Below are 22,368 nucleotides of genomic sequence, written 5' to 3'. Positions count from 1 at the left end.
GGTAATACCAAACTCTGATATCCAGTGCTATCGTTTTGGGCTGGGACGTATACGTGGGCAATGATTCCATTCCTGTGACTGCATGTTTGATTTGGTGCTTGGTGTAGAACATAATCTGGGTGAATTTCCACCCCCTCCTGCCTCAGCGTGTCCCAAGTTGCTGTGCTGGGATTTGGGTGCTTGCTGGACATGTAACCCTGAATCATTTGCCCCTGATCTTTCAGGAATCACTTTCTAAACAGCCTGGCAGCCACCCAAAAGGAAGTCAACTCGAATGTAGCCACGCACCAGTTCACACCAGAAACCAAGTGCTGTCCAGAAATCATCACCTCCCCGGTGGCTGACAAACTCACTAATGGTAAACTCTTCCTTTACCTTCTTACATTTACTATTTGTTTGATCACAAATCCCTTCCCCGATGCTTGTTCATGGCACGCTGGCCAATGTTTTTGAAAATATCACGTTTTATTCACGACTGATAATAATAATCCTTGCCTTTGTGATACAGCACCTTATCACATCATTGAGACGTCTCAAAGCCCTTCACAGGATATACCGTAAAGTGGATTGACTGTATATTTTGTGGGCGAAACATGGCAGCCAATTGCACACAGCAATGTCCCAAAAACAGTTATGGATTGAGTGACCAATTTTGTAAATGACCAATTTATCCAGAGCTTTGTTGGCCAGGACACTGGGAGAGGAATTCCCTTCCGGTTTTGAGTAGCACCTTGGGACCCGGATGCATAATCTGAGGTAGAACTGGACTGATAATACCTGCTGCTGCTACAAACCAAGAGAGCAAAGTGTTGATTCAGAATCTGCCAGATACGCGCAGGGGAGGTGAAGGGAAGGGGAAGCTATAGGACCCTCTATATTCCTTATCATTTGAGTGAAATCAAAGGGAAAACGCGATGTTCTATCAGCACTTGGGACTGCATAATACAACCTTTTTGTTTAACTTTGCATTAAAAAGCAGAAGAATGTGAACGAATATCAAAATCGTCCTTTTAAACTCCCTTTTAGATCTTCTGCTTGCTATCTTATATTTATGTTCCCCCCCGATCCTAATTTTATATTCTTCAAGCAGCAGGAAAGCTTGCCAGACAAAGATATCAATGGCAAGCTGTGCGGTTTTAGCTGGTTAGACTCCAGCAGTTGCCCCAACGCACATACTCTGGGGTCCCATTGCTTTGGTTCTTGCCAACCTGTGCCGAATACTTTCCGAAATTAGGTAAGCAGAACGGGTCCCTCCAGGGAGAGTGCGTATTCCATTCCAACAATCTATCTCTGGGATTTCCATGTGTAGCTGGGATGCATTGTAAATCTCAGCTTGGTTTGGATACTGTTAACATGGTGATGGGATGTCTGCATGTATCAGACACCCGGCTGACCAAAAAAATATAGTTGTTTAGCTTCCCTTTTTCACAACCTGGCTCAAGACTTGTCTGCTTCATCGGATTTTTTTTTAAGGTAACAAACTGCAACCAACAAAACTTTATGGACTGTTATATGACTTGTGTGGTCTTTTTCTTTCACTTTCTTCCTCTCCTAAAGGTAGCAACTCTGCGACAGTTGGTTCCACAGTCACTGATTGCCTCTTGGTCCAATACAATTCCCGTTTATATAGAACCTTTCACGCTGCATGGATCTCTCATAGCACTTTACACAGCTGGCTGGGTACCTGAGCCTGTGTGTGTGTGTGTGTGTGTGTGCATATATATATATATATATATGTGTGTGTGTGTTTGGTGGGTGGGGGAAAGATCACCGAAGGTAAGTCGCGAGGTGGGTTTTGGAATTGGAGAGGGAGGGGAAGTGAGATGGAGGGACTGTGCAAAGAACTATCAGAGAAGTGGGGGCAGAATGGCTGAAAGTTTCCCATTCCAGTCACTGATGAATTGCGCAAGCCAATCTGACTTCTTTAGCAGCTATTTTCACTGCAATCATCGGTGAAATGAATCATGGCGGTGAGTTTACTTTGCAGCGTGGGAATCGCTGGGAGCTTGCCAAGCTTTGATGCGTTGGGTCTGAGTCTGGCTGTTGGCTGTGTTTCCGTGCCTGTTGTTATTAACGTGGATCGTGACTGTATCGTAAGGCATTGCTTGCTGATACAAAAAGGCCAATGTTCTACTCCCCCCTTTTGTTCCTTGCAGTTGAGGTGCTCAGTGAGAAAGAACAACAGAATGAAGGTTTAAATGAAAAAGACCCATGTTCGGCTTCCAGCAGCTCCTCAGCCGGCAGTACGTTGGAGAGGGAAGCGAGGGGAGACAGACAGGCGGGCGATAATGAGACAGGCAAGAAAGATTGGATCTTTGAGTATCCGTTCCTTTCCCCCAAGAGCAAAATGAAGGAACATCTGCTAATAACAGGCGGGGAATTATTGTATGATAAACAGTAAGAGATATAACCGAGAAGACTCATAAATCGTTTGATTAAACCATTTGGGCTATTTTATTTTCTCTCTAGAGCCAGCTTTCCTCCACTGTTTTGTGTGTGGCTGATAGAAAGAAGCATTGAAAATATTGTTTTCCCTCTGAAAGTATCCAGAGGCTTATCAATGTGATCAGGAAGGGTTCTGGATTGCTTTCAAGACTAATTGCACAATTAGCTGCTACTCCCTTGCCTCGGGACAGTAAATTATGAGCAATTTGACAGTTTGGGGATAAAAAACAACTGTACGGGAGTTGTTTAGATCTGAGGGTCAAGCCTCTTTGCGAAGTGCAGAGAGAGAGAGAGAGAACCTTTTTATTTTGCCCTATTTAGTTTCTCTTTGGGAAAGCTGCACATCTGTGCAGACGGCAGAGACTCCAATAACTCTGAGTCAGCCTCTGTGACGAGCAGAAACATTTCAGCTTGTGGAATTGACGATGGTAGCATGCGGGAACTCAGGGGACTGTCTCTGCCCCAACCCTGGTCACTACCAAAGTGAGCAGAGTAGGTGTTGTGTGTGTGTGTGTGTGTGTGTGTGTTTATCACCAAAGTAAGCAGAGTAGATGGTGTGTGTGTGTGAGTGTAATGCGGCTCTTTATCTTTTTATTGTAAGTGGTAATGTAAAGCAACATTGACAGGCAGATTGTGCGACTTATTGACTTGTATGTTTGTGGACTTCTCCTTTTTTTTGATGCATTAACTCGTGAATTTCTCAAGCGACCTTTGTGTTCCGTTGGGCTGTAGGTTGCAGCATACTTCGCCAGTCCAGCGTGGAGCAGTGCGCTGCCATCTCCACCGACAAGAGGTTCATGTTGGACATGTTGTACTCCAAGAGCAGCAGCTTTAGCATGAGCAAGGACGAGAACCCCACCGAGAGCGCGAGCGAGAAGAAGCTGATTGAAGAGGCCTCGAGCGAGTCCACCGACCTCCTGATCAAGCGCTTCGATCGACAGCCCAGCCTTCAAAAAGAGGAGAGCCACAGGAAGCCCGACATTGAGAGCGTGCCGGGCAGCGTGAAGGCCACCGTGAACAGGTTCGCTGAAGCTCCGGTGAAGGCTCTGAAAGAGCAGTTCAGCATCGACGCCGAATGCAACGAGAAGAACCTGGAGAAGACTACCATCGCGACTCCGTTGAAGAAGGAGTCCGAGTACATGTGGGATCAGCTGGAGACCAGCCCGCGAGTGCTGAAGATCAAAGACTTGGACTTCACTGACCTGCGCGAGGAGGAGGACGTTGACGTGTTGGACGGCGACACTTTCGCACCCAACGAGCTGATGGGACAAAGTCCGGCACCGACATCTGGCGGCTCCAGGATCCCTCCCCCGCCCCCTCCCCCGCCCCTTCCCGGCTGCCCTCTCCCGCCACCACCTCCTCCCCCTCCGCTGCCTTTCAAAGACCCACCTGTTCCCCCTCCCCCTCCTCCCCCACCACCGCCTCCCCCCGCTCATGGCTCTCGCCTGCTAGGAGCCGAGTCTGGCTTCCCGAAGAAGAGGAAGACAGTCAAGCTCTTCTGGAAGGAGCTGAAGCAGTCCGAGGGCCCCTTCAAGAGCTGCAAGTTTGGCCGGGGAACAGTTTGGGCCTCGCTCGATCAAGTGAAGGTGGACACGAGCAAACTGGAACATTTGTTTGAGTCGCGAGCTAAGGAGCTGCCAACCAAGGTAAGCCTTTTGCCCAAGCCTCGGCTCCTGCCAAGCCCACGCCTAATGCTTTCCGGAATTAGGTTAGCGGAATGCATCCCTCCAGGGAGAGAGCAGAGAACGCATTCTATTCCGACAATCTATCTCTGGGGATTTCCACGTGTAGGTGGGATGCATGGAGTTTTCAGCTTGGTTTGGATGCTCTTAAGCCTGGTGATAAGTTTCCACGGTTGACCAAAATAAAAGCGATGCCCGAAGAATTACGTGCGAAGCCCTCGGATTCCTTTTTTTAAAAAAAAAGTTAGCAATCCTCATTGTCGTCAGCGTGACTCATTTGGCTGTTTGTGACTGGAATCGTTCAGAAAGGGTCAAATAGCAATGCCAATCCAATGCAAGTATGGCATTGGCGTATTTTGAGTCTCTGTGTAAGGGAATGTGATCAAAGTAAAACAGAACTCAATCCAGCCCAATGTTGGCCTGTCCGATGTCAGTGTGAATCAGGCTGGATTTCCCATAATAGCACCAGCCTCAATGTACGTTTATCCCTTGCATTTCTCCCCCCGCGCCCCCACCCCTCCCATCTTTGCTGATATTGTGTATCTGAAGGAGAAAGGCCCACAAAGGGTTTGGGGAGAGAGACGAGAGTTGCCTGGGTCTGGAGAGGGATTTCCCGTTTTTCTTTTCCCCCCACAGAGTAGCTCCCAGGCCGTTCTGACACGTTCCCTCCCTTTGAAGTTAATGGAGTCTCTCCTGGGTGCACGTCTGGCTGGCATTCAAAGTGGAATTGATGTTAGCATCAATGATATCTGGCAAGAGCCGAGACTTGGAGTCCCCAGAGTGCGCGTTGGGGTAACTGCTGGAGTCTAACCAGCTAAAACCACATCACTTGCTATTGATAGCACTGTCTACTGAGCTTTCCCGCTGCTTTTCCACCAAGGACCACCCTACCCATTAGGGCTTTGGCTTGTCGGGTTAATGGGAGCTGAGAAGAGTCAATGATCCAGTATCCCTTGGTACATCATCGGCAAAAACACAGGCTCTTAAATTTGCTCAATAGCAAATGGGAGACTGACCTCACACTTGACAAACTCTCAATTACTGGTAGTTGCATTACTTTGGTGTTCTCTGAATCCTATCCAAACCTCAATAGACAAATGCTGCTCCTGGAGCAAGATCTTTGCCACTTTACGTTGTTTTGGACATTTGGGGAAATGAGATTCTATGATTTCTGGCCATGAGTACAAGCGAGGAAGCAATAAAATGTCACCATAATCGCTCCCAAATGTTATTAGTGTTTGTTTTAAAGGGGAGAAAAATAAGCAATGTTTTATTGTTTTTTTTGTTTTAAAAATGTACAGTTTGATTCACTGGTGTGAGGACAGCGGGTGTTGTGGAGGGATGAGATCGCATGGTACGAAGGACCTTCTTCATCCAAACTAATCTTGTGATTCTTTGGAGAGAAATTCCAGTGGGATTTAGCTGAAAACTCAAGTGGATATTTGCATAAGCAGCAGCTCCCTGTTATAGACAGCTGGGGAAATGTGGTCTGTTGCGTTTTCTAAATGAATCTTTCCAGGCTAAAAGCCCATAGGCTCCGTCGAATAGGAAGGATCTTTAAGCGTGACCTGAAGATGCGGAGGGAGGGAGGGAGAGGGGGCGAGGTGGAGGGGTAGAGGAGGAGTGTTCCAGAGTTTCGGGGTGTAGTGGCTGACAGCGCGGCTACCGATGGTGGAACGGAGAGCACGGGGGGATATGCCTTAAAAAAAAACTCACATCGTTGGTGGCTTATCTTTCAGAAAGGAGCTGATGGGAAGCGACAGGGAGTCATTGTCTTGGATCCAAAGAGGAGCAACGCCATCAACATCGGGCTGACTGTCCTGCCTGCCCTGCACATCATCAAGAACGCCATCCTCAATTTCGACGAGTACGCGATCAATAAAGAGGGGATCGAGGTGAGGAAACCCGAGATAAATCTCATTCCGCAATAGCGCACGGCGGTTCTCTGACTCGCAGGCGACTAACTGAGCCAGGCTGACGTGGTGAGGTCACTCTCTTTGCACTGGCGCACGCAACCTTGATGTGGGTTATGAAGCGGGCTCTGTGAGCACTAACCAGTAAACACCGCGTTAATTAACCAATGGCAGCGTCGCTTCTTGTTCCATCACGTAACGTCAACCTTCCAACAGAAAATCCTGAGCATGGTTCCAACGGACGAGGAGAAGCAGAAGATCCAGGAAGCTCAGCTGGCCAACCCTGACGTCCCTCTGGGCACTGCTGAGCAGTTCCTGTTGACCTTGTCGTCTATCAACGGGCTGACAGCCAGACTCCAGCTGTGGGCCTTTAAACTGGATTACGAGGTCATGGAAAAGGTACGAGAGGTTAAGAGTTATGAGCGTTTCTTGGCACGAGTGGGATTGTTAGAAGCTGCATTGAAAGGTGGTCCTCTCCTGTAGAATGGCAAAGTCTTTCATTTGGGAGGAAGAGGATCTACATGCGTGGATTAGCCATTTAGAAGCAGATACCCCAACGCACACTCTGGGCCCCCAATTCCTCGGTGCTCAGCAACCTGTGTAGGGCTCCTTCCTCCAGGGTGAGAAGGAAATTTCCAGGCGTAGGTGGAACTCAGTGTGGTTTGGAGCACTCTTAAGCACAGTAGGGGTTTCCGCTTGTGTCAGACACTCAGCTGATCACACGGCTGATTCTGCTCCAATGCAGGAATTGTACTGAAAGAATGCCGACTTGTGAAATATAATTACAGTCTGGCTGGTGATAGATAGAAAACAGACGAAAAGATGACAATAATTGTTGCAAGATTATTTTTAAAGCCTTATTCATCCATGGCCCACTCAGCTTCTATTTCTCTTGGTCAGCTAGGTTTATTATAACGTGAGGAAACCCATCACCACGCTTAAGAGTATCCAAATGAAACAGAATTCCACGTGTTTGGGACCCCAGAGTGTGTGTTGGGAGTACTGCTGGAGTCTCGTCAGCTAAACCCACACAGCTTGCTATGACCTTGCTATCTGTTTCTATACATGTTTGGCCCATTAGTAGCCAAAATTGTCAGTGGCCGAACCCAAGTGGAATTATAGCTCAGATATCACTAATTAATGTACCTTTCACTCTGGTTTCAAATTCTATATTTAATACACGATTGTCTCTGAACTCGATCACGACTGCTGTTTAAAATGGGCTTCAAGGTGAGGTTTGATTGAAGCATTTTTAAAAAAGAAGAAAAAATCTTCTTGGTTTTGCAGGAAATAGCAGAACCTTTGTTTGACTTGAAGCTCGGAATGGAACAAGTGGCCAAGAATAAAACCTTCAAATGCCTCCTGGCCACCCTGCTTGCCATCGGAAACTTCCTCAACAGCTCCAGTGTAAGGAACAGCTTATAATAATAATCCTTACATTTGGTTAAAGCGCTTTTCACATATGGAGGGTGTCCCATAGTGCTTCACATAGTGACTGTGTGTTTTGTGGCTTAATAATCGAGCATTCAGCATCCCTACCCCCACACTCTGGAACTCTATCCTGCAATCCCTCCGCCTCAACCCCTCTCTCGCCTCCTCAAGTCCCGTCTAAAGACCCCCTTCTTTGACAGTGCTTTTGGCCACTCTCCCTCCCTGCCCTCCAACCCTCCTGACCCCAGCTCCCAGCTCGGGTCCAAAATCCCTGACTGTCGAGCTCCCTGGGATGTCTTTCCGACATGAAGGATGCTATACAAGTCTAATTAGTTGTTGTTGTAATAGTAACCAGCTGGTGTCTGAATCCCTTCGGCATTATTATGGTCTCAGGTTACTCACTTAACCCTCTCCTCTGTTCTTGTAGGCCAAGGGATTTGAGCTGGGTTACTTGGAGAAAGTGTCCGAGGTCAAAGATACTATTCAGAGGCAATCGCTGCTGTACCACACCTGTAACCTGGTGGTGGAGAACTTCCCAGACACGACGGATGTGTATTCGGAAATCGCAGCAATCACCCGATCGGCTAAGGTATGTGACGGTGACATCTCAAGGATCCCAGGGAATGGATGAGTTGATCCTAATCTGGGTTTATCTGTCGACAGTTAAATGTGAGCCATTTGATTTCGCAAATGATCGCAAGAAAATTGCATTTCAGGAGTTGCAATTGGGGAAGAATACGGTTTTATTAGAAAGTCCTAATTAATTGCCAAGCTTTAAAATTTACTACAGCCACATGTTGTGCTCCGATATCTGTCATCTTTGAATCTTTGCAGATAGAAGCGAATGAGTTATCGAAGATTTTTATAATAATAATAATAATCCCTGCATTTGATATAGTGCTTTTCACGTCGGGAGGACGTCCCAAAGTGCTTCACCGAACACACTGTAAAGTGAATTGACTGTATATTTGTGGGCGAACGCGGCAGCCAATTGCGCACAGCAATGTCCCACAAACAGTCGTAGATTGAAAATGACCAATTTATTATTGTTTCATTTTTGGAGGGATTATTATTAGGCTCTGTGTGGAGTAAGGAAACTTGCCCAAGGTTTCGCCCTTTATGTTTATTCCTTAATCGAGAGCAATAGTAATAATCCTTGCATTTGATACAGCGTCTTATCAAGTCGCTGAGACGTCTCAAAGCGCTTCACAGAATATAGTGCAAAGTGGATTGACTGTATTTTGTAGGTGAAACGTGGCAGCCAATTGCGCACAGCAGCGTCCCACAAACAGTCGTGGTTTGAGTGACCGAATTTCTAAGGAGTTTTTGGGGGGAGGGTTATTACCCCCGAAAGCGTTCCATCAATCGACTAAAGATCTGCACGTTATTAAGATAGCTATCCTAATCCTGTTTCATATGCTCGCTCTGACTTGTCGCTGTGTTCCAAGTTTAGATTGGATTTCGACCCTGTGCCTTGCTCCACCGGTTCACAGCTGGGAGCAGTTCCCGTGCTGAACTTGTCACTCTCTCTGCGCTCACAGGTTGACTTTGATCAGTTGTCCGAGAATCTGGTTCAGCTGGAGCGAAAGTGCAAGGCTTCGTGGGACCACCTGAAAGTGATAGCAAAGCACGAAACCAAACCCGTCCTAAAGAATAAAATGACCGAGTTTCTGAAGGAGAGTACGGAGAGGATCATCATTCTCAAAGTGGTACATCGTAGGATTATAAACAGGTTAGACTTCATTTTCTCTTCGTTTTCTTTCTTTCTTTCTTTCTTTCTTTCTTTCTTTCTTTCTTTCTTTCTTTCTTTCTTTCTTTCTTTCTTTCTTTCTTTCTTTCTTTCTTTCTTTCTTTCTTTCTTTCTTTCTTTCTTTCTTTCTTTCTTTCTTTCTTTCTTTCTTTCTTTCTTTCTTTCTTTCTTTCTCTCACACACACACAGATATATATATATATATACATATGTGTGTTTGGGTGTGTGTCTCTCTCTCTCCATGTCTCTCTCTTACCCCATTAGAGAACGTTTTCCCCAAGGGTGCGAGGTGAAATTTTTTATATATAAAAAAACATAAAGGTTGGCCCAGGAAGCGAAGAATCCTCTGGAGGTGCCTTTGTTTTAAGGGTTTAAAACAATAGCAACAACTTGCATTTACGTGATAAGGCGCTGTATCAAACAGAAGGATTATTATTATTATATATAGCGCCCTTCACACAGGGTAGCGTCTGTCAATGCTAAAACGTATTTGGAAAACAATACTGATTGTGGGGGGAGTGGTGGTGGGGGTGTGGGGGGTGGGGAGTGTTGTGGGTTAAACATTGAGATGTGTAACATCTCGGAGCAGAGACGAGGTATGAAGTGTGTCTCCCCAGGGAACCCCTCGAATGACCCCCTCTTCCCCCCCCCCTCTCCCCCCCACCCGACTACGACTACATCGCGAGCTGGGATCATGTACATGGGGTCTCCTGCAAGGAGTCGCACTGGTTTCCTGTGTCGGACACTTGTTTTTGCTGCCGGGGTCTCAACGAGCTGTTTTTGAACCGTGGGCAGATTCTGCGAAAGCGCTTTGAGACGTCTCGAAGGCGCTGTATGAAATGCAAAGGTTAATTAAGAGCACTGGTATGGTTTGCTGTGCTGCAGCACCCTCGTGTGGACAAGGCTGTCACCTGCCCATTAAAATCCCTTGAAACCTTTGCGTCGAAAGCAGACCAGCTTTTCGGTGGCCGACAAAATATCCATAGAAATAACAAACTAGCGTCGACGTACGTCATAGATCAAGAAATATTCAATCAGGAAGCATTTATTTTCTTGGCCAACTGAATAAATGTTGCTCTGGCCCCGTGAGTGTCACCGCATAGGCAACAGGTGGCGGAGAGGATATAATACTATATAATAATAATAATAATCCTTGCATATGATATGACAATAACAAGTTGCACTTATATAGCACCTTCCACGCAGGGTAGCTTCTCCGAGCGCTTAACAGTGGCGGAGCCTGACTCTGAGCTGGAGAGAGGGGGGAGGTGGCCGTAAGCACGGACGAAGAGGGAAGTTTTCAGGCGGAACTTGAGAAAGGGGAAAGAGGGGGCAAGGCAGAGGGATTGAGGGCGAGTGTTCCAGAGTTTTGGAGCGTAGTGGCTGAAAGCGCGACCTTTGATGGTGGGGCAGAGGGAGCGAGGGACAAGGATGGCTGGTGCCAGTCGAGCGGAGATGCCGGGTGGTGGCTTTGGCCGTGAGGGGGTTGGAGAGGAAGGGAGGTGCCAGGGAGTGAAAGGATTTAAACACGAGTGTGAGGATCTTGAAGTCGATCCGTTCGGTGATGGGGAGCCCGTGGATTCTGGCCAGAACCGGTGAGATATAGCGCCTTAGCACAGAATAAACTGTAAAGTGGATTGATTGATTGTGTATTTTGTGGGCGAAATACAACATATATTATGTTTGTGTATGTATATGTTCACAAATACACATACATATGCTCACCCCCCCCCAACACACACAAACACACACATATGTGCACACGTATATCACATACACCTATTTCCAGGATGAAGATCAATTATAGATTCCCTTCTGTTATCCCAGCTGAGCTCAGTTTATACAGTCTATAGGTGATGTGCTGTAGTGCTGTTTGTCCGTTGCTTCGCAGGTTCCATTCCTTTCTGCTGTATCTCGGCCACCCCTCGAACTCTGCCCGAGACCTGAAGGTCACCAGGTTCTGTAAGATTATCAGCGAGTTTGCACTAGAATATCGCACCACCAGGGAGCGGGTCCTGCAACAGAAGCAGAAACGGGCAGCCTATCGCGAGAGGAACAAAACCAGAGGCAAAATGATCACAGAGGTGGGCACGCTCCTATCCAACTCGTCCTTGTGCGTGCATGAACTGTGTAAATATCTTGCAAATGTACCACCTGTGCATTTCAGGAACACTTCAGTAACACAGGCATATACTTAAGAGGCCAGAGCCTCATTATTCGCAGCAACTTGCATTTTATACAGTACCTTTCGCACAGGATAGTCTCAGAGTTTTACAGTGGTGAGGCTAGACCCCGAGTAAGGGGGAGGGAGGGGAAGGTCACCGTAGGGCAAGTTGAACAGGTGGGATTTAAAGATAGATAAAGAGGGGGCGAGGCAGAGGGATAGAGATAGGGAGTTCCAGAGGTGTAATGGTGGAAGGCTCAACCGTCGATGGTGGTGTGGAGGGTTCGTAGAAAGGCAACAGGCCTGAGCCAACTGGGCAGAGGAATGGGTTACGAGCTGATCAGAGAGGGAGGTGCGCGGGTGTGAAAGGATTTGTAGTCGATTATAATGTTTCGGTGAATGTTAACGCCGCAGGAATTTGAAGGTTGAGGTTACAGATTGAGCGACTTGAGTGGGGTCAGCAATGACATGAGTGTTCGCAGTTTGTTTCCAAAATGAGCCCATAAATTTCTGGCTGGCAGTTTTACTTCAGGACTAGGAACACTGCACTTTATCTGAGAATCTCTGCTGAAATGTTCCTTTCAAGGAGAAGCCTTGGGAACTAAGACACAACAACTCGAAACCCTGAACAGTTTGACCCATCTCCGCCTATTATCCCACATTCGGGATTCTAGCAGATCAGGGAAAACTGTTGTCAGATAAGTGTCCATTTTCGGTCTCCAGTGTTCCTCAAAAATTGGGACCAATTTTGTAACTGTAAACCAACGAAGAGGAAATCACGTACTATTTTGTTGCTATTACATCCCAGTTGACTGACTGCATTGAGGTTATCTGCAAGGACATCTAGTTAATTCAAATTGTGGGTGTGCGAGCAGGCAACTTGTGAGATTTACTTTTTAACCCCTTCTCTCTCTCTCTTCTAACACTGTGAAGCTTCTGAAGAGCAACCATTGAGTTCAGTGAGGTTTACATCTGTAGCCAACAGTAAGACATACACTCCAGTGGCCACTGCTTTCAAATGAACGGTACAAAACTAGAAGGTACCAACTGGGTGGGAGATGAACATCATTGCTAACAGCTTCTTCGAGAGCGACCTTGAAATTGGCTTCAGCTTCATAGAAGTTGAAACAAGCTCTTCGTACATGGAGAAAATTCTTTCTCTCTTTCTCTCTCTCTCTGAAGTAAGGTGGTAGAAATCTATTGTGAGTTTCAAGGGAGAAAGTGGCCGAATATTTGAACGTTAGAGGCTTGAGGGAATATGGGGATAGGGCAGGGCAGTGAGATTGAAAGTACATCTTGTTCTGATAGATAATGCGGACTTGATGGCTTCCTTCTGCGCTGTACATTTCTATGATTCTACTCTACAGGCCAGCCACAAACTAACTGCCTGGTCTAGGAAGGAAGGATGTAAGAAGCTCCTTGCCCGGGGCCAGTAAGGACAACGCACTTTCAAACTGTCTCTTTAAAGAGAATTAATACAGTCGTTCATTCACAGGTTAATGCTTGAAGCGCATTGTTACTGATCACGGATACCATTAAGCTGCTTCGAGTTGGCCCAAAGCAATTTACCTCTGTTTAATTTGCACTGCGGATGTCTCTTTCCTACGACGACTTCATCCATCTGCTTACATTAAGCTAAATTAGGGTTATTATAGTAATTAGTATAATAAGCTGCACTTCTTTCCTTTCTAGGCTGTCGCTGCTTTTCTGTTTGCAGTGCACTAATAGCTTCTGGAGATAGAGAACAGTACTAAAGACTTTTTTCAAACGTTTCCCAATGTATTGTCAACTGCTACACGGTGTGCAGTAAACTTTGTCAGTAACAGGTGTCCAGTTAGGTAACAAGTCTCTGGCTGTTTCCTGCAAGAGCAAAGTGACAGCTTACAAACCCAACCCAGTTGAAGGGCAAAACCTCCCGGGTGGGTGGGGTGGTGGTGGGGGGTGAGGGGGTCGTGGGTGGGCAAGGTTGAGGCTTCCAGTCTTTTGGTTGCAAGGTGGCCCTTTTTTTTCTCTCTCTCTCTCTCTCTCCCTTGAGCACAAACATCCTGTTATGAAACAATCTGGGAGGAGGGGAGCGTGAGGGAATGCGGTGGGTGGGGATAGGAGAGAGACTCAAACCGCTGATCGTCTGATTAGGAGGCACCACACATTGTCCTGTCGTTGAATTTCCATCTGTGCCTCTGGACAGATTATTCACAACTCTCCTTTCGGAACAACAAAGAAATATCTTTTTTTTTTTGCAGTTGTTTCCAACGACAGACAATATTACGTGTAGAATACTGGGAGCCGTTCCCTTTGACGCTTATGCAAAAAGTTTTCTGCAAAAGCAAGTGTTTCTGAGCAGCGAGTGGGTCAAAGCGATGGGCTCTGGATTGGAACCTTCCTCCCTGAGCTCGGAGCCGGTGGGGAGGTGGGGAAAGGGGAACATTTCGTATAAGGAATTGCATGCACGCCTGCCTCCAGAGTGTAAATTGTCTCTCTGGTTTGACATTTGGCACTGGGCTGGTATGCTGGGTTATTCTGATCCAGTCAGTCTGACCTGAAGGAAAATAGTTTTGTTTGTTTATTTTGGAGAGTTTTAATGGATGAGATTTGTTATTCGGGAGAGGGAAAAAAGAAACCTTTTGATTTACCTAATTAAATTTAAACGCAGTTTAACACTGCTTGTTTGGCCAATGTCTTTTTAGAATTTAGAATTGCAAACTCATTAAAAACAAATTACTGGCTGTCCCAGTGCTAACACTTCAGTATTGTTCCTGGCACAAGCCAAAGATATATGGTGCACAGAGTGTTCTGTTTTCCTTCATCAAATAAGACGACATTGTAATTAGCAAAGTACAAGATTAAAGGACTCTGTTACTTTGGTAAACCAATGGGGGTATTTTCTTAAGTATTTAAACAGTACCAAATCATGGTCGGTTAGCGATGCAATAACATCACATCTGATGTTGAAATGCCGCTGAATATGTCCTGTTAAACTATTTTCATTATGGAAAATATTACAAGACCCTTTGTCCATCTGAACACATTTTTTTAGAACACCCAACCACCCCCACTCCACCCCCACCCACCCCACCCTCCAACTAAACACAGCATCAAGCTGTTTTGTTTCAGCCGTGATGGAAGTGAGCAGAATGGGGTGTTGGAAGTTACTGATTTACAATTGGGGAGTCCTGTAGTGTATTGGTTTGACACTCGCCCCGCAAGCGAAAGGGCCCGGGTTTGATTCCCGGGCAGAGCGAAACCTAAGGCAAGTTTCCTTACTCCACGCACTTCTGTTTACCAGTGAGTAGGAATTCGGTTGTTAGTCAATTAGCGGATTTATTTCTTTGGCTAATTTGGTCACTCAATCCACTGCTGTGCGCATTTGGCTGCCCGTTTCACCCACAAAATATAGAGTCAATTCACTTTACAGAATATTCTGTGAAGCACTTTGAGAGTCTCAACGACGTGGTGAGCGCTGTATCATTATTATTATTCTTACAATCCGAGCAAGTAACCGATTCTCTTTGTTGGGTGTTTGTTGTCGCAGACAGCGAAGTTCTCCACAGCAGCCGGCAGCACTGCGAGCAGCTCGACTCCCGACACCCCCAATCACCAAATCCAGGCACAAGAGGAGCACGAGAACATGAAGAATATCTTGTCCACCCCAGAGCCGCAGACTCGAAGGAGCAGAGGCAACAGATGTGAGTTGCGTTTTTCTTCCCCTTTTTGCCTGGCTGCTGTGAGCCCCTCCAACCCTCCCACTCCCAACCCCCGCCCCACTCCCAACCCCCGCCCCACTCCCAACCCCCGCCCCACTCCCAACCCCCGCCCCACTCCAACCCCCGCCCCACTCCCAACCCCGCCCCACTCCCAACCCCCGCCCCACTCCCAACCCCCGCCCCACTCCCAACCCCCGCCCCACTCCCAACCCCCGCCCCACTCCCAACCCCCGCCCACTCCCAACCCCCGCCCCACTCCCAACGCCCCCCCAACCCCTCCCCACTCACAACGCCCCCCCCAACCCCTCCCCCATTCCCAACCCCAACCCCCCCACCCCCCAACCGCCTGCTACCTGTCGCTTCATTGATCAAGAAACAACGGGCTACTATCCTGTATGAAATGAGCATAATTCCTGGCTGCTAGCGGAGGGGCCTGAGGTCCCCCTGCTTCAAGAAGAAATCCGCTGAAGCTAAACCCAAGCTAAGTCGAAGCTTATTTGTTTGGATTCCAAGGAGGTTCTACAGAACACAACGGACATTACGACTGATCAGAGCCCACGGAAAACCTGTCTCGAGATCGATCAGTAAAGCAATCATGCAGACACGCATGACAAACAATACACCAGAGCACAGGCACTTTTGTAGATCTGTTGTACTGTCCACATCTCTGTCCCTTTGATTCAATATTGTATAAGATAATAATAATAATCCTTCCATTTGATACAGCGCCTTATCACGTCTTTGAGACATTTCGAAGCGCTTCACGGAATACACTGTAAAGTGAATAGCCTGTATATTTTGTTGCAGTGTCCCACAAACAGTCGAGGATTGAGCGACCACGTTTTTTTTAAGGGATGTATTAAAAGTAGCTGTGTTTAATGGTACATTTTGTATTCATTTCTCTTGCGCCATATAGCTATTGGGACAGTGAGCCCGACGAACACCTTGGCCCTTAAAGACGAAATGGCAAGTCCAGCCGATGACGCCACAGATGAAATCATGGACCGTCTGGTGAAATCTGTGACGCAGACTCCCAACGAGCGACCGTCCACGCCCAAGGAACGCAAGAGGTCACGAGCCAACAGGAAATCCTGTGAGTACCTCCAGTGTTGATTTCCCTTGCAGCAAGGGTTGATTGTTTTCTGCTCAAGACGTTGCAGGGGCCTGGGAAAATAAAGGCATGTTTATTTGTTTGTTTGTTTGTTTGTTTTCTCTCACTTCGTGGATTCCACTATTCAGTCAGGGCCAAACTGACTCAGGCCTGAGATGTTTGTGAGTTATTCTATTTGTATTTCAACTGCAATCGGTATGATTGAGATCAGTAACTAGGGAAATGTCAGCAGAACTTGCCTTTTGCTGTGACGGTGACACTGTTTTGTATCGACTGTATATTCCCAAGTTAACGTTGATTTTCTGTTGCGCAGTGAGGAGGACACTGAAGAGTGGACTGACCCCTGACGTGGTCCAAGCATTGGGCTTGTCGAAAGCACCAGAAGTAAAAATTTAAGGGGGAGCGAGGACCTGGACTCAAGTCAATCTCGCTGCCTCTCAGCGGTCCCAAACCTCGGCACAAAACCACTACCGAAAGATGAAGAAAAAAGCATCTTCATGTCTTCTCCCCGCTTAGGACAAGAACAAACACTCCACTTTAAACTACAAAGTACTTTACACAGCTACAGATGGTTTGGTGCTGACGTTTATGGAAGGAATAAAGTAACTCTTTTGTGAGCGGGTAAAGGTAGTGCTGGCAGCTCTCACTTGTTGCGGAAACAGCAGGGTAAAGCACCCCAAGCAGTCACAAATGGCCCTTGTGAAGCTGAGCTGAATAATGACAAATTCTCTGAAAAATAACCGTGTGGCAATTTGTGGACCTGGGGTTCACCTCTCACATACACACATATGCACAAACGCACACACGCACACACACACACACAAACACACTTCCCACCACTTCAGTTTTCCCTTGTGACCCTTCCACTGCTTTCTGAGGGCTTGAGCTGTAGTACTTGTTCCTTGGGTCCCAGCTTCTCTCAGGCACGTGGTGATTTTTCTGTTGTGAACCTTGATGTTGTTATTTGGCCATGAAGCTTAGCCTGACCCAATGTGCACAGATGGCAGGGCTTGGTGCATAGGAGCAGGAACCCGGCTGATTTCCCCCCCACCCCATCTCCTCCGGCCAGTGATGCCATGATTGATTGTAATGCTCTATTGGTGCCCTGGCTGAGATTTGCTAACTCGAGACCCCTTCCTGTTCAAAACACTTGCTACGCTGTCAGCCTGGCTCAGTCCGGGAGGATCCTGCTTCCGAATCAGAAGGTTGTGGCTTCGAGCCCCGGGTTGGGAGTTTGAGCTCACAGTCTAGTCCAGTGGTGGTCCTTTACAGTCGGCCGACAAAATACATTTTCTTGAGTGAATATTTCTTCATTGATGCCGTACAAATAAATAAAGAAAGTAATAACTTGGTCACTTCAGTCAACGACCGCTTGTGGGACGCTGCTGTGCGCAATTGGCTGCTGCATTTTGTCCACAAAATATACAGTCAATTCACTTTGCAGTATATTCTGTGAAGCGCTTTGAGATGTCTCGAAGATGTGATAAGGCACTATATCAAATGCAGGGATTATTATAATAAATCAAGAAATATTCAATCAAGAAAACACTGAAAATAACTGCTGATCGAACACGGACTTACCCAGACTCGTGCAAATGTTGGAGGGGAGCCCAGTGGAGCACTTTCGACCCACGGCCACAGGTTGCCCACCACTGATCTCCCCGGTGCTGTGCTGGGGAAGGGAAGAAGCCCTGAAGGCTTACCATCCTTCAGATGAGGCATTACACCAAGGACCAGTCGGTCTGTTCCGTCAATATTTAAAGATCCCGTGGCACTATTTCAAAAAGAGGAGGGAGTTTCTCCCAGTGTGCTGGCCAATAATCCTCCAGATTTCAATCAAAAAATAAATGTTTATTTCTCCTCATGGCTGTTTGTGGGACATTGCTGTGCACAATTGGCACTTGCCTACCAACTACACAGTCACTACACTTTGCAGAAAAAAAAACCTTCTGAAGCACTTTACAATGTTTTTTTAACATGATAAGGTGCTGTGTTGAATGCAATAGTTATTATCGTTATCAAACGAGGTGGTGCATTTATCCACTGTGCCATCAGGGCTGCCACAGACCTACACGATTCAGTGTAAATGGACGGGTTGCGGACTGTGGAATTGTTTTAAAGCTCTACTGTACTGGCGGTTAATCATGACAGCTGTGTTCGGAAGATGTTTTAAGCTGACGGGGTTGGAAATTGATATCCGTGAAGCAAGGCAATTATTGTACAGCAGGAGAAAATATATTCATTTGTCAGACTATAATAAACATATATTCGGTTTGGTCTGTATGTACTATGTTAAAAGGGCTACTGGCTGCATAACAATGCACAGATCTGTGTACTTGTTCTGAATTATGTATGATCCATATTATGGATATAAATTTGCACTGGGTATCTCATTTATCTATTAAGTGACCATGTAGAGGCAGTATTAATACCACATTTTTTTCAAAAGAAACCACTAAACAATCAGTAGATTGTTACCAATTACAGTTGGTTCTTAGGAACGTATTGTCGTGTAATGATCCAAAGACAACTTCCATTAAGTGGTTTGGAAGATTACAGCATTAAATGGAGGTGCAGACTTTCATTCAAGAATGTTACAAATTTGTTCTGTCCTACTTTATATATGCAAAATCAATCAAAAGTCCTTGAGGATACCCGCTAAAAATTAGTGGATGTATTTTCGTAAACTATTTTTATTCCCCAAATGGTTAAACCTTTTTTGAAAGTTTTATCATTGAAAGCAATTAAATGTCTCGTGTTTTTCCCTGTGTTCCTTTTGTTTTCTTCTAGGCTCCATCTATCAGCAGGAATCTTTGATGTATTAAGATGTAATTTGACATTTCTTTGGTATGCCTCGAGCTCAGGTATTTGCGTATCAAATATGATTTAAGGTTGCGATTGATGCTCAATGCGATTTACATAAAATGTCAGTTTAGTTCAGTTGGTAGCACTCTCACCTCTCTGTCAGAAGGTTGTAGGTCCATGCTCCCTCCCATAGGGACTTTGATCTGATAGATTGACTCTCCATTGCAATGCTGAAGATTGTTGCATTGTCAGAGACGCTTTGAATCAGACAATAAACTGAGGTCCCGCGTGTCTGTTCAGGTGGACGTTAAAGATCCCGTAGCATTATTTTAAAAGAGAGGAGAATTTCTTCCATTTTTTTTCTTGCCATCGATCCTGCAGATCAAATTAATTATTCACTTTGTGGCTATTTGGGGACTTTGCTGTGGGCAAATTGGCTGCTGTGTTCACCTACAAATAACCAATTGCTAGATTTTACAGAAATATTGCGAGCCCCTTTGAGGTATTATCAATGTTAGTGTTGAAGATAGATTAGAGATAATAAAGCGTAAAGCGAAAACAGTCAGGGTATTGCGATTGAAAGATCTGACAAGATCTAATAAACAGTAACTTGCATTTATATAGCGTCACTCATGGAGGCTAATGTCCCAGAGCGCTTTACAGTGGCAGAGCAGGACCCTGAGCTGGGGGAGGAGGGGAGGAGGTGACTGTAGGCACGGTCGAATAAGGAGATCTTCAGGCACATCCTGAAGATGAGGAAGGAAGGGGCAAGGCGAAGGAATGGAGGAAGAGAATATTTCCGGCTTGAACATGCTTGAAGGACTGGATAACCTCCTCCTGTTTCTGTAATTAGAAGTATTGCTATTTTATACAGCCTTTTAAATTATTAAATTCTTAGTTGCAGTTTTGAAACATTTACAAGATCGGATTCCAGGGAGATGCAATCACTTGTGACCAATTAATTTAAACCAGACTTTCTAAACCCGTATTCAGTAGAGAAGGAGGAGATCCCCTTGACTACACTTTCATAATATTGTATTCATGTTAATTGGAACAGTCTAGTTATTGTTACCTTGCGAATAACAATTTGGACGTGGGAGGCTTTAAAAGGGAGGATTAAGAGGGAATAGAAATGAAGCGGATAATGAATGGAAATAATTCAAAAATGCCATTCGAAAAAGAAATACAACAACAACAACTTGCATTTATATAGCGCCCTTAACTCGGGGCAGCATCTCGGAAATATATCCAGGGTCTCACTCTTGCAGTTCCTCAGGACTCGCTCCCCCACCTCCTCCAAGGCCCATCTCAAAACGTCCTCTTTCACCGCACTTCCAGTCATCTTTTCCCTCAGCTCCCACCTCCGCCCCCAAGATCTGGTGCTCAACCAGCAATGTTGAGGGTATTGAGAGATTCCCCCTCTCGTGAAAAGCGCTGTATAAATGTATATTGTGTTGTTTATGCCTGGTGATCAAAATAATGAGATGAAAATTGCCAACGTAACAAAACAAAAAGTGTCTTGATTAAATATTTCTTGATTTATGCCATAATTCAATAAATATTCAATCAAGAAAAAAACTGAAAACACACCAGGGATTGAACACAGATTTACCTAGACTTGTACAAATGTTCGGGGGGGAGGTGGGGCTTGTTGATAGACCCGCGGGGCATAGGTTGTCCACTGTTGATCTACAAGGTTCTCCATGGTGTCATCTGCAAACATGGGGTTAGCTTCCACATCTCTGCAGATGACAGCAAATCTACCTCTCACAAATTCCAGACTCTGACACATTATTTCAGATCTATAACCTGCGCAGAGGTCAGTAAAGCATCCGTTAGAACAATCACAAAGAAATGTACCTCACACGTGGACCAGGTGAGTCCCACTTTCAAATCCTCTCTGAAAAGGGTAAGGGCAAGGAAGGCTCTGGTTCATATTTTTAGGAACTCCATAAATATAGGATTGCAAACACTGAGACTTAAAACATGGAATTGTTGACCAGCCAGTTTAAAATTACTTGTGGGATAACTTATTTTACAGGATGCCATCTATTAATTGTCCAAAGAGCATAGAAATCAAAAGAAATGGTTCACCCTTTGTGAACCTAAATCCCGGGCTTTTGAAGAATAGGAATGCCTTTCTTGTGACCCGCAAGCTAAGCAAGTAATTAACCAAATGTTAATCAAATGTTGGTGATGAATGGCTTTGTGTCAATGCAATTTTGCAGATTGTTGTCCTATAGTCAACAATATGGTGGAGAGTAACATATTGAATTCAGCAGTATGGCCCGAGGACAGGTATATAAGTGACTGATGGCATTAAAGGAAGGTTTGACCCATTACTACGTGGGCTAACGACCAGCCGATGAATTTTAATTTGTTTGCTGATCTATGCTGTTATGGATAATCTGATGTGTTGTGTATGCAATTCATGGAAGGCCTCTGAACACGGTCATTGATCATCACTCAAAAGTATCCATTCAATATTAAGCAGCTACCAAATAGATATTGACGCATTGGAGAGAACCGTGGTGATGCTGAAATGTAGAGTACATAAAACCACGAAATTCGTGATGCCGAATGCAGTAGCTTCAATTTGTGCTTTTAATGGGAGATTCCACCTTAAGGGTGACATTGCTACTTCATGATCAACAACAATAAATTGCATTTATATAGAGCCTTTCTCATTGGGAGGGACGTCCCAAGGTGCTGGACAGTGATGGGTTTGCTGGGAGTTAAGTTCAAGAGGGGTGGAGGGCAGTGGGGGTGGGAAGATAACTGAAGACAGGTTCGAACAGGAAGGTCTTGAGATGGGCCTTGAAGGAGACGATGGAAGGGGTGAGGCGGAAGGATGGAGTTTCAGAAGAGGGACTCTTAAGAACTGATCTTTTCGCATTTGAAAGTGAAGGATATTGATCCATTGAATGTAAAGTCCATCTCAAGACCTGCCACTTTGACAGTTTTTGTTCATCTTTCCTGCCAGCTTGGGTGCTGAGCCAGGACTGTTAAACTCCTTGGGTATCCTCCCAATGTGAAAAGTACTATATTATATGTAAATTTGTTTCGTGTATATATGCAGGCCTTTAAAATACTGAGAGGCACAAGAAATGTCAATATAAACAAGGTGTTTACATTACATTAATTTAGATTAAATTATCATAGAGCTAGAATACATGAATTTAAAAATACAGATAGGTACTTCAATACTTCATTTCTTCCTCCCTTTGGAATTGACTTCCAACAAAGCCAGTTAACCATTAACTAGTAACCTGAAGAGGAGCTTAACATGGGCTGAAGGTTATAATTTTTTTCCTTTTGAGATGTTAAGTGACATTCAACCGGAGCTACCACAGCAGATGTATA

General features: G+C 45.6%; 1 protein-coding gene across 1 annotated transcript in view; it reads left to right on the top strand.

Moving 5' to 3' along the window:
• fhod1 (formin homology 2 domain containing 1) overlaps positions 1 to 17,406 on the top strand; it is an 85,324-nt gene extending 67,918 nt beyond the window's left edge. The window contains 12 exon segments of the mRNA XM_007907570.2: positions 225 to 358; positions 2,157 to 2,297; positions 3,178 to 4,091; positions 5,867 to 6,022; positions 6,257 to 6,439; positions 7,328 to 7,447; positions 7,899 to 8,060; positions 9,013 to 9,203; positions 11,113 to 11,305; positions 14,918 to 15,071; positions 16,006 to 16,182; positions 16,514 to 17,406. Coding sequence (XP_007905761.2) covers positions 225 to 358; positions 2,157 to 2,297; positions 3,178 to 4,091; positions 5,867 to 6,022; positions 6,257 to 6,439; positions 7,328 to 7,447; positions 7,899 to 8,060; positions 9,013 to 9,203; positions 11,113 to 11,305; positions 14,918 to 15,071; positions 16,006 to 16,182; positions 16,514 to 16,596 — 2,608 coding nt within the window. The 3' untranslated portion in view covers positions 16,597 to 17,406.
• Positions 17,407 to 22,368: the final 4,962 nt, after the last annotated feature.

The sequence above is a fragment of the Callorhinchus milii genome, unplaced genomic scaffold (assembly GCF_018977255.1).
Source record: "Callorhinchus milii isolate IMCB2004 unplaced genomic scaffold, IMCB_Cmil_1.0 Scaffold14, whole genome shotgun sequence".
Lineage (NCBI taxonomy): Eukaryota > Metazoa > Chordata > Chondrichthyes > Chimaeriformes > Callorhinchidae > Callorhinchus > Callorhinchus milii.
Note: the sequence above shows the minus strand (reverse complement) of the source record. Positions and strands in the feature narration are given on the sequence as shown.